The sequence below is a fragment of the Coloeus monedula genome (genome assembly GCF_965178545.1).
Source record: "Coloeus monedula genome assembly, chromosome: 11".
NCBI lineage: Eukaryota > Metazoa > Chordata > Aves > Passeriformes > Corvidae > Coloeus > Coloeus monedula.
In genome coordinates, this window is record NC_138791.1 from 8,730,583 (window position 1) to 8,742,453 (window position 11,871).

Here is an 11,871-nt window from a genome sequence, read left to right on the forward strand (position 1 = left end):
CTCTGCCTCTGCCTGGTGGTCCGAGTTGATGCTGTCTGTCTCTAGGTTTCAGTCCTGTTTGCTGGGCAGCACATCTCGAAGAGCCCATTTGAAGTGAATGTTGACAAAGCCCAGGGAGATGCAAGCAAAGTGACAGCAAAGGGACCGGGACTGGAGGCAGCAGGGAACATTGCCAATAAGCCTACCTACTTTGACCTCTACACAGCAGGTAAGCAGGATGAATGATGATGGAAATCCTGCAGTTTCCTCAAATGTGAGAACCTAAGGCCTTGGAGAAATAAAAAAGCTGAAAAGTGCATGAGGATTTGTAGCTCCATCAAGCTCATAGGTGAAATAACAGCTGGGCTGCTCAGAAGGCTTCAGGTGTGTATGAAGTATTTGAAGTGTGGAGCCGAGCTGGGGCAATAGGGCACTAAGCCTGACCCAGAAATTTGCCATGAATTTGCTGGATGGCAGCAGTCAAGTCTCTGTCTGGTTTCTTTCCCTGACTTGTTTTAAACAGGAATGTGACAGGTTGAACATAAATGTGAAGGATAAACTGTGAGCAAACTGTAAACGCATAGTGCATTCTGTATTTAGCTCTACAGAAAGAACCTGCTGCAGTGTTACTTTGAGTTCATACTTCAATGATGAACTGGTTTCAACCTCTATTGTAATTATTAGAGGGCTACTATCTTCATTAGGGCATCTCCATCACATTATTTGTTACCTGCTATTAGGCCAATGCTGTAGCCTAGAGGAATGAGTCAATAAGATGCTACAAATGTTAATTCATTTAGAACAATGTGAAACTACTTAGGGCAGTTACCTGTAGCATTTAAACACCAAAATATGCTGAGTAGCATATTTTAAATTGCCTTCTGCCTGAGGGAGCTTAGGAATAAAATTAAATGTGGTTATAGTGAGGGAAGTACTATGTTCAGCCTCTAATTGGGAGAGGGAGTGGTCTGAATCATGTAAAGACATGTCTGGCCTCTGAAAGTGTATAAAAAACTGTTTTTCTTGGATGGTGAGTTGAAAAAGATGAGAGAAGCAGGTGTCTGAACAAAAGTGAATACATATAGTCCAGCAGAGAGGATCTTTGTCAGACCAGCATTCATTTGTCCAATCTCTTAATCTAAACCACTTCAAAGCTTGAGAGATTGAACTGACTGGAAAAGCTGCGGGCTGATCTTCGATAGAGGTGCTACAGGGTGGTAGCCATAGGGTAACCAGGCTGTGTATATTCAGTACTGTGTTGTGAAACCCTGTGGCTGGAGCAGCAGAGCCCTGTCAGTTTGACTTCATGGACATGCCACTATCCTGTCTTGCCCACTCCCTGCTCGAATGTTTGGTTGCTGTCAGCAAAAGCTGAACACAGAGACTGTGCCTAGCACTGGCAGCAGAGGATGGCTGGCTGAGCCCAGACAGCTGGTGGTGGTCTGAAACACAGTGCCTGTTGCTGCTGGGGAAGCCAAGACTCAGCTGGGCTTGTTTCCTTTGCAGGTGCTGGTGTGGGTGACGTGATTGTGGAAGTGGAGGATCCTCAGGGGAGAAGCCTTGCTGAAGTTGTGGTGGAAGACAAAGGCAACCAAGTCTACCGTTGCACCTACAAACCTGTTCAAGCTGGTCCTCACATTGTCAAAGTGACTTTTGCAGGGGAGGCAATTCCCAAAACTCCTTGCACTGTTCTCGTTGGAGAGGGTATGTTTTTTCAAAATGCGTATAAATGTAGATGGCCACTTTTCTCCTTGGATGTGATCACAGAAAATGCTTGGAGCTTGCCTTTTACATTCTCTGTACCTTTCAACATCTTGGTCCTGTTTCAGTGGATCACCTGGATACTCTGAGTAAACCAGTGCTCTCTAACAGTAATATGGCTTTTGTTGCTAGTTTCCTTTCTGCCTAGACTTACAAATGTTAAGCTGCCCTTTGTATTTTTTTGAGTAATTTATGTAGCTATGCAGTGTCTTGCTGTTTTCCACCCTTGTTCCTCAAATGACTGTATTTACTGTTTTCCTCCTTAACGGACACCTAATTTGCTTTCTGTTCCATCCTTACGTGCTCCTATGCTTTTAGATCTCTGCTCATCTCTCCTGAGCTACCCTCCATTTGTGGAATTTTGGACTTCACTGCTAATGGCTTCATAGTTGGTAAGAGGTGTGCAGGATGCTCCGTCATGTTTGCTTTTTGTAAGCTTCTAGCCTGCAGCTTGTCCCAGCCAAAAGGGTTTTTGGTTTTGTTGGGACTGGGGAGGAAAGTTGCAAGCGAACTGAAGCTTTGTGTGACCCAGTCAGTGAAACTGGCTTAACCACAGGCTGCCTGACGCAGCTGTGTAAGTGCTCTGCAAGCTGTTCCCACTCCACGTCAGCCACGCTCCTGTGTGTTCCCACTGAGCTTTCAGAGCTGGCAGATGGCACACGATCCCTGCTCACACCGTCCGGTATAAGATACAGGGCGATGTTGGCTGCTGCAGGGGTGAGGGGAAAACCTGTAAGCTGTTGTAGTGAGTGAGAACCTAACAAGCTGCTTGACAGACTTGTGCTCCTGCTGTAAGCACAGTGTGTTTGGGGAAAATGCATGTTTGGTTTACAGTGCTGGGAAGCTGTGGTTGTTTGTAAGTCTCTTCAAACCTCTCAAGTCTCTGGCGTTGAAGACCTTATGACAGCTGGGATTGTGTAATGAAAACTGTTCATAAGTGTGTGGTACTTTATTTCTGCAGCCACTCTGCAGGTCCAGAGAAGTGCTTGGAGTAGAGAGGCCAAGATCAGCCTAAGCCAAGTGTAATCTCCTGCCCCTACCCATGGCTGCTTCAGTCTGCAGAGGGCTTGGTGGCTTTGCTTCTGTGAAAGTGTGAACTGTGACAAGCAGAGGGGGCTTGATGCGATGTATTTTAACAAAGCACAGGCAAAACTCAGCTTTGCTAATAGCAGTTATCCCAGTCATGTGCTTCTCAAAGATCAGCACAATAATACTGTTCACTGGGGCTTATCTGCAAAAGGGACCCTTCACCCCATGCTGCAGTGGGCCTCAGTGTGAAAGGCGTCAGGAAGGTTGTGTCTGTAGTAAATATCTCTGTGTGATAGCTGTGTAAAAGTCTTGTATTGATAACTGGCACTGAATTGGAAAGCAGCAGGGCTTCAGTGTTTGTAACCATTCTAAGAAATGGCCTTGGAGGGGGTCAGTGTTGCCTGGCTGCACCAACTGCTACTGCCTAAAAGCCAGGGGGTATAGACAGTGGCTGGGCAGACTCCTGTCTGTCTGCCGTAATTCTATAACCTTGTGCTGAAAGCTAAGCTGTGGTTGCCCTGAGTCAACATTAAACTAAAGGTTGTCCCAGGCTGGCTAGGCTACCTGTATGTTGAGATCAGAGACAGTAGTAATGCCTGAAATTGCCTTGCAGCTTGCAACCCCAACGCCTGTCGTGCCACTGGTCGAGGTCTGCAGCCCAAGGGTGTCCGCATCAGGGAGACGGCCGACTTCAAGGTTGATACAAGAGCAGCAGGGAGCGGAGACCTTGGAGTGACTATAAAGGGACCAAGTGAGTGCTGGAGTGAATCTGTGCTGTGCATGTGTTTTGGAGAATGGAAAGGAGCAGAGCCTGGGAAAAGGAAGAGCAGGAAGGAGATGGTGTCCTGATGGAACTGATGGGATCTGTATAAAAAGCCAGATTTCAGAAGGGTTTATTGTTACTTTGTGTATAGTGGGGAGGTTTTGATCTGCAGGGCTGGTTAAGATTATATCTGGTTTTAGTTCTTTCCATTTTAATGCATCAGTTAGCAAAACTGAGGAAATCCATGCATCTGCCTGCCATGGCCTCTAAGCTTTATGGGTACACACTGCATCTTCATCCAATCTGTGGAAGCAAGTCACATGCCAGGGTCTGTGGCAGGATGGAAATCCTGCTGTCATAAAGCTGGGAATGGCTCAGAGCAGTATTGCTGGTGGCACAAGCTGCTTGGGCACACAAGCGGGGGAGGAAAGGAAACCTATAGGCTGACAGAGACCATGTGTCAGGATCTATCCCCAGGTGCCTTGGTGTGTCCTGAGCTCTGGATGTGGCCCCTCTGCCTGGCAGGCTGGGAGAATGGGAGCACAGGAGCCGCTGGCCCATGCAGCTGCCAGCAGCAGTCCTGTGTGGTACTCTGAGCCCGCCACCTCCCCCCGCCTGGGGCAGCACTCAAAGGTGCATTGTATTGCCGTCACCTCCTCCACACACACACAGAGCTCTGACTGTGTGGCTTCGTGAGGCTGGGGGGAAAAAAAGCAACAGACGTATCGATGTAAATTTTAGCGTATTAAGCTTTTCTTCCTAAATTCTTCATCTTGAAGAAAATGAAAAGTAGGCATTCCCTGCATACTTGTGGTTACAAAGTCTGACGAATGTTAAGCTTTTTTGTTTTAACATATGACATGCATCATACTGCAGACTAAGAAAATAAAACACAAGGGAACTTATTAAGTCTGGTAACTTAAAATACTTTCTGCTGTATTTCTTCTGGAAGTGTTTGCTGTCTTTGTCCTAGAGGGCAGCTAGAACTAACTTCCCTTATAACCTGACCTTTTTTTTTTTTTCTGGTGGAAGAAATTTATTCTTGCAAGCTAAAATAAATACTAGAAAACATGAACTTGTCTGAATAATTGAAAGCAGGATGGAAACTGTTAAGTTTAATACTGAACTGATCTTTCAACAGAGGGCTTGGAGGAGTTGGTGAAACAAAAAGGCTTTATGGATGGTATATATGCATTTGAATATTATCCAGCTACCCCAGGGAAGTACGTTGTCACAATTACATGGGGTGGACAAAACATCCCAAAAAGGTGAGTTAAAAGTAGCTTTTTGGGCATTTTTGTGTCCTTCAGTGGGTTGTGTAGCTGGTGGGCTTTTAAAGCAACGCTGACCTTTGAGAAAGCAGTGGGGAGACAAGTCAGTGGCAAATTGTTGTTGTAACATTTTATTTTTAACAGCCTGTTTTAGGGCTGCAGCAGCTTGACAAAGCTCTGAAGGGTGATTTGCATCAGTCTTTCTAACCCAAAATCAGGAACAAAAAAAACTAATAAAACATGGTGGATCATGCAGCTTGGACTTCGCTGTAAGATTTTGAAGGGATATGTTATTTCAGTGTCCAGGGCTATAGCAAGCAGAGCAAGTATTTGACACGCAGGATTTGTGGTGGAAGATGTAAGAACATGATGGGTTGGATGACCTCTCTGCTAGAAAGACACTCGGCTGGGCACTGTGCCACCACATGGTAGCATCTATTAATTTGGAAAATCCAATGTAAAGCCTCATTAAAATGCCTGGGGAAAAACATGGATGCTATATTTGCCCTCATTTCTAATGCCGTGCCTCGTTTTTCTCTTGTAGCCCCTTTGAAGTTCAAGTGGGTCATGAAGCAGGTCCTCAGAAAGTGCGAGCCTGGGGGCCAGGACTGCATGAGGGAATTGTGGGCAAGTCGGCCGACTTCGTGGTCGAGTCCATTGGCACAGAAGTTGGCTCTCTTGGTATGTTACTTGACTTAGTTTCCCTGAAATATTTGCATCTTGCAATGCCAGCAACGAACTCATGAGAAACAATAGGTTTCCCAACAGTAAAAAAAAACATGTCTGTAAGATGTTGTGGTCTAAACAGAAACGTCTATCAGAGTATCAAAGGCAAGTCCTAGAGACAGGAGTATGTGTGATGGAGAGTGTTAATCTGTGCTTTTGTGGGATGAGATCCAGAAGGGAATGACGGATGATGGATTATCTCCTGTATTGCTGAAGAAGCGTGATTGAGAGATCAGGCGTGGTTATGGCTAACAAAAAGCTATTTGTGGAAGTGGTGTTAGCAGCCACCACAAACCTAACGTGAGGAACCTACTTGTTCCTTTTTCAGGCTTTGCAATAGAAGGCCCTTCTCAGGCTAAAATTGAGTGTGATGACAAGAACGATGGCTCATGTGATGTGAAGTATTGGCCCAAAGAGCCTGGTGAATATGCTGTGCACATCATGTGTGATGATGAGGACATAAAAGACAGCCCTTACATGGCCTTCATTCGCCCGGCTTCAGGAGACTTCAATGCGGATAAGGTGGGGCATAGAAGTTCACCCATGGCATAGCACATCTTTGGTGTAACTACAGTGGATGCTATATTTTATATAGTTTGGTGTAACTACAGAGATGTTTCTGAAGGATTCTGGTAGCAGACTCTTAAGCTACCTCTGCTTAAAGCTCTGAATTTGCCAAGGTATTACCCAGCCAGATATTCCCCAGCTTTTTCTAATAACACTGTTGTGGTTTTGATTTAATGTAATGAAAACTTGCTGAAGTAGTATCACATGCTTCATGGGGTTTGTGGAGGGGGCAGGTCTTCATACATAAATCACTTAGTTTTGCTTCTCTTTCTGAACTGCAAACTAATACTCTTGAGGTGCTCTTTTAGGTGAAGGCTTATGGCCCGGGCTTGGAGAGGACTGGCTGTATAGTGAACAATCCTGCTGAGTTCACAGTTGAAACCAAGGACGCTGGGAAAGCACCTCTGAAGATGTATGCACAGGTAAAAAGCCAAAGGCAGCTGTGTGAAACTGCAGCAAAAGGGCTTTAATACTGTTTAGAAAAATGCCTTAAGTATTTCTACTTGCTTACATGCCACTTAATCCTGGGCATGTGTAATTCACTCACAGCTCTGTGCTTTGATCTGTGTAATGTAGTCAGGCAACAACTGAAGACAAAGTGACTTCTCTGTGGTGTACGAAGTACATGGCTTTGCTTCCTTACTTGGAGTCTCCTCAGCAAAGCAAGGTGTAGTTTCCTTGAGTTGTTATTTGGAAGCACTGAAGTGTCTCTGAACCTGTGAATTTTCTATGTGTTGTAGGATGGTGTATGAATGAGCAAGTGTTAGATGAGGAAGACTTAAAGTAGTATAAATTTCACATTTCTTCAGTATTTCTGAGCTGCAGTTCTGAAAAACCTGATGCATTTTGGAACAGTCTTGGGCTGTTCAAACTATGCAAACATACTTGAAGTGCCTGAACCTTCTGCTTGTATTACTGCTTTTTAGGATGGAGAAGGAAACCCTATTGATATCCAGATAAAGAGCAAGCCTGATGGTGTGTTTGCCTGCTCCTACGTGCCAGTTAAACCAATCAAACATACAATTTCTGTTGTCTGGGGAGGAGCCAATGTGCCCAATAGCCCATTTAGGGTAAGTACAGAGATAGTTCTTAGTTCTAGCCAAATAGGACATTGGTGCTCACGACTACTTGTTAGGATGATAAAACCCTTCTGTGAATTTCAAGGTGTGCCCTTCTGCTCCATTTTTTTAGGAATCTCTCCACTTGTATAAATCTTTCTGTTTTTACAAGCTCACATGGTGGTTTCCTATCAGCCCAGCTGCAGCCTGGGATATTTGGGGCCATTCATTTGCATCTGTTTTCCTGTAGCTCCAATGCTCTGACTTGGCTATGATCTTGAGTGTGATGGAGATGTGCGATCCTGACCCTTGTGAATTTGTGTAGGTCCTTATAGGTCAAGGGAGTCATCCTCAGAAAGTCAAAGTGTTTGGACCTGGTGTGGAGAGAACTGGCCTGAAAGCAAGTGAGCCGACCCACTTCACTGTAGACTGCACAGATGCAGGAGAAGGTAAAGGCAGCCAGGGCTGTTCTGTGGTATCAGAATCACAGGTCATGCAAGGAGGGGATTATGTACTGTTCCATGCTGGTTTTCCTTGTGTAGTGGAAAAACCTTGGAAGCAGAACATTGCAGTGACTTGTGATCTGGTCTGTTACATTAGTTAACATGGTGACTCAACAACTAGAAATGGGAATGGTCTGGCTGTTTGGCTGGTAATGTCTGTCCAGTAGCAAAACCTCCACTTGCTTTTCCTAGGTGATGTCAGTGTTGGAATTAAGTGTGATGCTCGTGTGGTCAGCAATGAGGAAGAGGACATAGATTTCGACATCATCCACAATGCTAATGATACGTTCACAGTGAAATACTCACCCCCTGCTGCCGGGCGCTACACTATTAAAGTGCTCTTTGCAGGAGAGGTTTGTAATCTTCATTTTGCAACCTGATGTTTCTAGAATCTGTTTATCTGCTCTTTGATCACCATGCATGTGCCAGTTCACAGCTGGCTCCTTCCATGTCAGTTCACATGCACTTTGTCTGGTCACTGTTTCTGTAACAGTGTAAAAAACGGAAACTTCTTTTGTAATACTTGGAGAGGAGTTGGCTGGGGACACTGAAGTTTAAGTGCAATGTGTTGGATTGGCATAATGAGTGTGGTCTCCATGGTGGGGCAAGGCTGCTTTCTAAAGGAAAAAAGCCTAAGTGACTTTTCAAAGAAAATAAGGGAAAAAAGTTTCCTTAAAAATAAAAACCAGAGAGGGACAAAATTCCAGCTGTTAACTTTGCCCTAGATTTTGAATTATACTACTCATTAAAGCAATGTTTAAGTGAGGTGAAATTTTACTCAAGATGCTGGAATTAGAGCAGAATTATTTTAAAATTATTATCTAATTTTGGCTAGTGAAGAGTGACCTGGTTATTTTTGGGGTTGTGTTTCTGTTGCAGGAAATTCCTGCAAGCCCATTCAGAGTGAAAGTGGACCCCTCGCACGATGCCAGCAAAGTGAAAGCTGAAGGACCTGGGCTGAACAAAACTGGTGAGAGCTGGGTTCATGTAGTGTGGCCAGTACTGGACCATGAGGAGCTGTTGCAGGGTGGTCACAGCCTGGCCAAGCATTGCTGGGGTGCAGCAGCAGGGTGTGGTGTCAGGCAGTTGGAAACAATGCCTTTCCTTTGGCATTTTTCTTGACTGGGCTTTATTGGTACTGAATGCTTCTTGAGAATAGTTTCTATGTGTGAGCTGGGTGTAAATTACAATTAACATATTTCTTTAGGTGTGGAAAATGGCAAACCAACACACTTCACTGTGTTCACCAAGGGAGCTGGAAAAGCACCACTGGATGTGCAGTTCAGCAGCTCAGTGCCGGGAGAGGCAGTGATGGATCTGGATATCATTGACAACTATGACTATTCCCACACTGTTAGGTACACGCCCATACAGCAGGTAAGTCCGACTCTTGCAGGAGTACAAGAGTGAACAACTCATGTTGCTGTAGTGCAATGACTTCCCTCCCTAGTACCTGTGCACAGACAGAAAAGCAGAAAAAATTGGCAGGGTGTCCTGTTCCCCAGGATCCCTAAAGCCTGCAGTACAATCGGAATTGGAAAGGGGTAATGCAATTTTTCTGGTGTAGGTATTGATAGCTTGCCACTGTTTTATTTTCTGTGGAAAAGAGAGATATTGAAGTGGTAGCACACAGCTCACATTGCCATTCCATACCTTATCAGTTGAAGAAAAAAAGTGGCAAAGCTTCTTAGACTCCTCAATGGAGCTGACTGCTGCCCCAGCTGCCCTGGGCTGCCACAGTCCTGCAAAGTTGGGGTTGTAGTGTGCTGCCTGTCAGCAAGCTGCTCATATCAGGAGCTGGAGTGCAAACCTGAGCAGGGACAAAAAGAAGAGTTTGGATTTGCACTAGTTCCCAGTAGAAAAACGAAGAAGTTGTTGCTGAGGAGGGAAGCTGAGCTGCAGATTAAATGCATCAAAGTATTTGTCTGCAGTTGAGGTTTGCCCTTAGGTTGGAAAAAATCGAGTCTGACTTGATTTCACAGAGAGGTGCTTCCTAGTAACACCATTAAAGAGCTGAAAGTGGAAGCTGCTAATAACTGGAAATATTTTTCCTTATGCTGTACTTGCATGTTTGTAAAGGGCTGCTAAACACCAGAATGCACGAATCTTGTATTTCTGAGGACATAGGTGCTCTGGTGCTGAGATAAAAGTGTTTTGCTGCTCTTGTTCTCCTTAACAACCAAATGAGCTACTAGGTCATCTACCCCAGCTTCCTTGAATGGAGCTATGTAAAAGTGGACTGATAAGGAAGACTGCAGTATTATTTAGCTGATAATGCTGGATTAGAATTCTTGGAAGCACCATAGAGCTGGCATTTGTTTTTGGATAAAGCAGTTGCATGATCTCAGGATATGGCTGGCGTGCCTTTTTGGAGAGGTTTTGCTTGTTCAGTCAGGCTTGGTACACAGAAGGGAGCACTCCTCTGTACTCCATGTGTTTATGAGCAGTACCAGATTGCTGTTTCACCTGAAAAGCACTGGTAAAACAAGCTAGGATGCCCAAACCAGGTTTCTCACTTGGGTCTTCCATCTGGAGAAGTACCACGGGTCATGGAGGAGCTGTGGGCTTACAGGAGATGCTTGTGGACAGCAGTGGCAGGAGAGCAGTGGTTAAAGAGAGGTGAAGATAGACTGCTCAGTAATTAGAGTAGTCTCATTGTCCCTCCACGCTGTGAGCACATAGGTCTTTCCTGGACCCTGTCTTGCTCAGGTTCCTGAGCAGTAGCTTATGAATGAGACTCTGGACTCTTCAGAGCAGGGGGAAGGATGGAGTAGGTAGTTAAATTCCTGAGGGGCAGCATCAGCCATAGAGCAGCCTTGGTTTAATGCTGTTTATTCGGCCTTATCTATCTCGTGGTGTTGCTACAGCTACCCATGTGTGTGTTTTCTAAAAACAACCAAAAATAATCATGGAAGCTATTCACTAGCTTGCATGAAATACCCGTGATTATTTCACTTGGGAGCCGAACCAGCCAAGAATGAAAAGTAAGCAAACAGTGACTATAGCTAAAATATGGACTGCGGTAGGAGAGAATAAAAGGAGCACACATCATGGGGCTGGAGCTTGCCATGGCTGTGCAGCATTCCAGCCAAAATACACAAGAGCATTAATCTTTCTGACTTGTAGAGCTTAAAACCCTGGTATTTCAGATGCTGTAATAATACGGCCTCTTTGCAGTCTTAGCTTTGGCCTCTCCATGTGGTGGAAGGGGATACCTGGTCTGGAGCAGTGGGACATTCATTCAGCTGTCGGATCTGAGCGCCGGGAGGGTGGGAGCCAGCCTGAGCTAGAGCCTTTGCCAGGCAGCTTGGATATAGTTTAATTAAATGTTGGAAAGAACTGTCTTTTTCTCTCTTCCTGTATTAAATAAAAACCATTTAGTACTTTGAAGGGCTGCAGTGGTGTGAGAGCTTTAGTGTCCATAAATCAGTAAGTTTGGCTGTGGCCAGATAAAATGGATTAGTTGATGTGGTTATGTACTGCTTGGGTGTTGGTGTGTCTGTACGAAGTGGGGAACTGAGCTAATTTGTAAATTCTCCAACTAGGGTCCAATGAAGGTTTTGGTGACTTACGGTGGTGATCCTATCCCTAAAAGCCCTTTCACAGTGGGTGTTGCTGCTCCTCTAGACCTAAGCAAAGTTAAGGTCAATGGACTCGAAAACAGTAAGTACCTGTGGGCTGGAAGCCTCTGAAGGGTCTCTGGAGTCTTGGTGATAGGCAACATGTCCTGCTGGAACAGGAGCTGGCAAAACAATTCCTTTTTAACTTGCTACAGCTGGGCATCAACCAGCTCCAACTTTATAACTTGACCACTCAGTCCTCATGAGGACTGAATTTTAATTTAGATTTTTTTTTCTTTTTTGCAAAGATTACATAGTTATGTGGACAAAATGTGTGTCTGGGGTTTGGTCCTTTGTGGTGAACAGAGCTGGATGCTTCACCAGGCTGAGCACTCACTGATGAAATCTGTTTCCCTGAGGGCTAGATGGCTGTTTGTTTAAATGTGTCAGACTGCTACAGTTCACAGTGTCATTCATACAGTCTTTTTGTTTTCCTAAAGTGGAAGAACTTAAGGCAGTGAAATAGGTTGCTTTCCTGAAATGAGCCTCTGATACTGTCAGACCACATCTTACAGGCTTGTTTCCCCTATAGCTTTGTAGCATCAATTAACTAAAGCATTTGATTTTAGTTGGGTTTTTTTTTTGTTTGGCTTG

At 44.8% G+C, this 11,871-nt stretch overlaps 1 protein-coding gene across 2 annotated transcripts in view; it reads left to right on the plus strand.

Moving 5' to 3' along the window:
- Positions 1–11,871, plus strand: part of FLNB (filamin B) — a gene marked incomplete at its 5' end in the record, with an annotated part of 71,824 nt that overhangs the window by 31,063 nt on the left and 28,890 nt on the right. For both annotated transcript variants that reach the window (XM_082288919.1, XM_082288920.1), the window contains 13 exons: positions 46–208; positions 1,486–1,683; positions 3,383–3,520; positions 4,674–4,800; positions 5,348–5,484; positions 5,858–6,051; positions 6,405–6,518; positions 7,023–7,166; positions 7,480–7,603; positions 7,850–8,010; positions 8,537–8,627; positions 8,865–9,034; positions 11,203–11,320. In XM_082288919.1, coding sequence (XP_082145045.1) covers positions 46–208; positions 1,486–1,683; positions 3,383–3,520; positions 4,674–4,800; positions 5,348–5,484; positions 5,858–6,051; positions 6,405–6,518; positions 7,023–7,166; positions 7,480–7,603; positions 7,850–8,010; positions 8,537–8,627; positions 8,865–9,034; positions 11,203–11,320 — 1,879 coding nt within the window. The remainder of the gene's footprint in view (positions 1–45; positions 209–1,485; positions 1,684–3,382; positions 3,521–4,673; positions 4,801–5,347; positions 5,485–5,857; positions 6,052–6,404; positions 6,519–7,022; positions 7,167–7,479; positions 7,604–7,849; positions 8,011–8,536; positions 8,628–8,864; positions 9,035–11,202; positions 11,321–11,871) is intronic.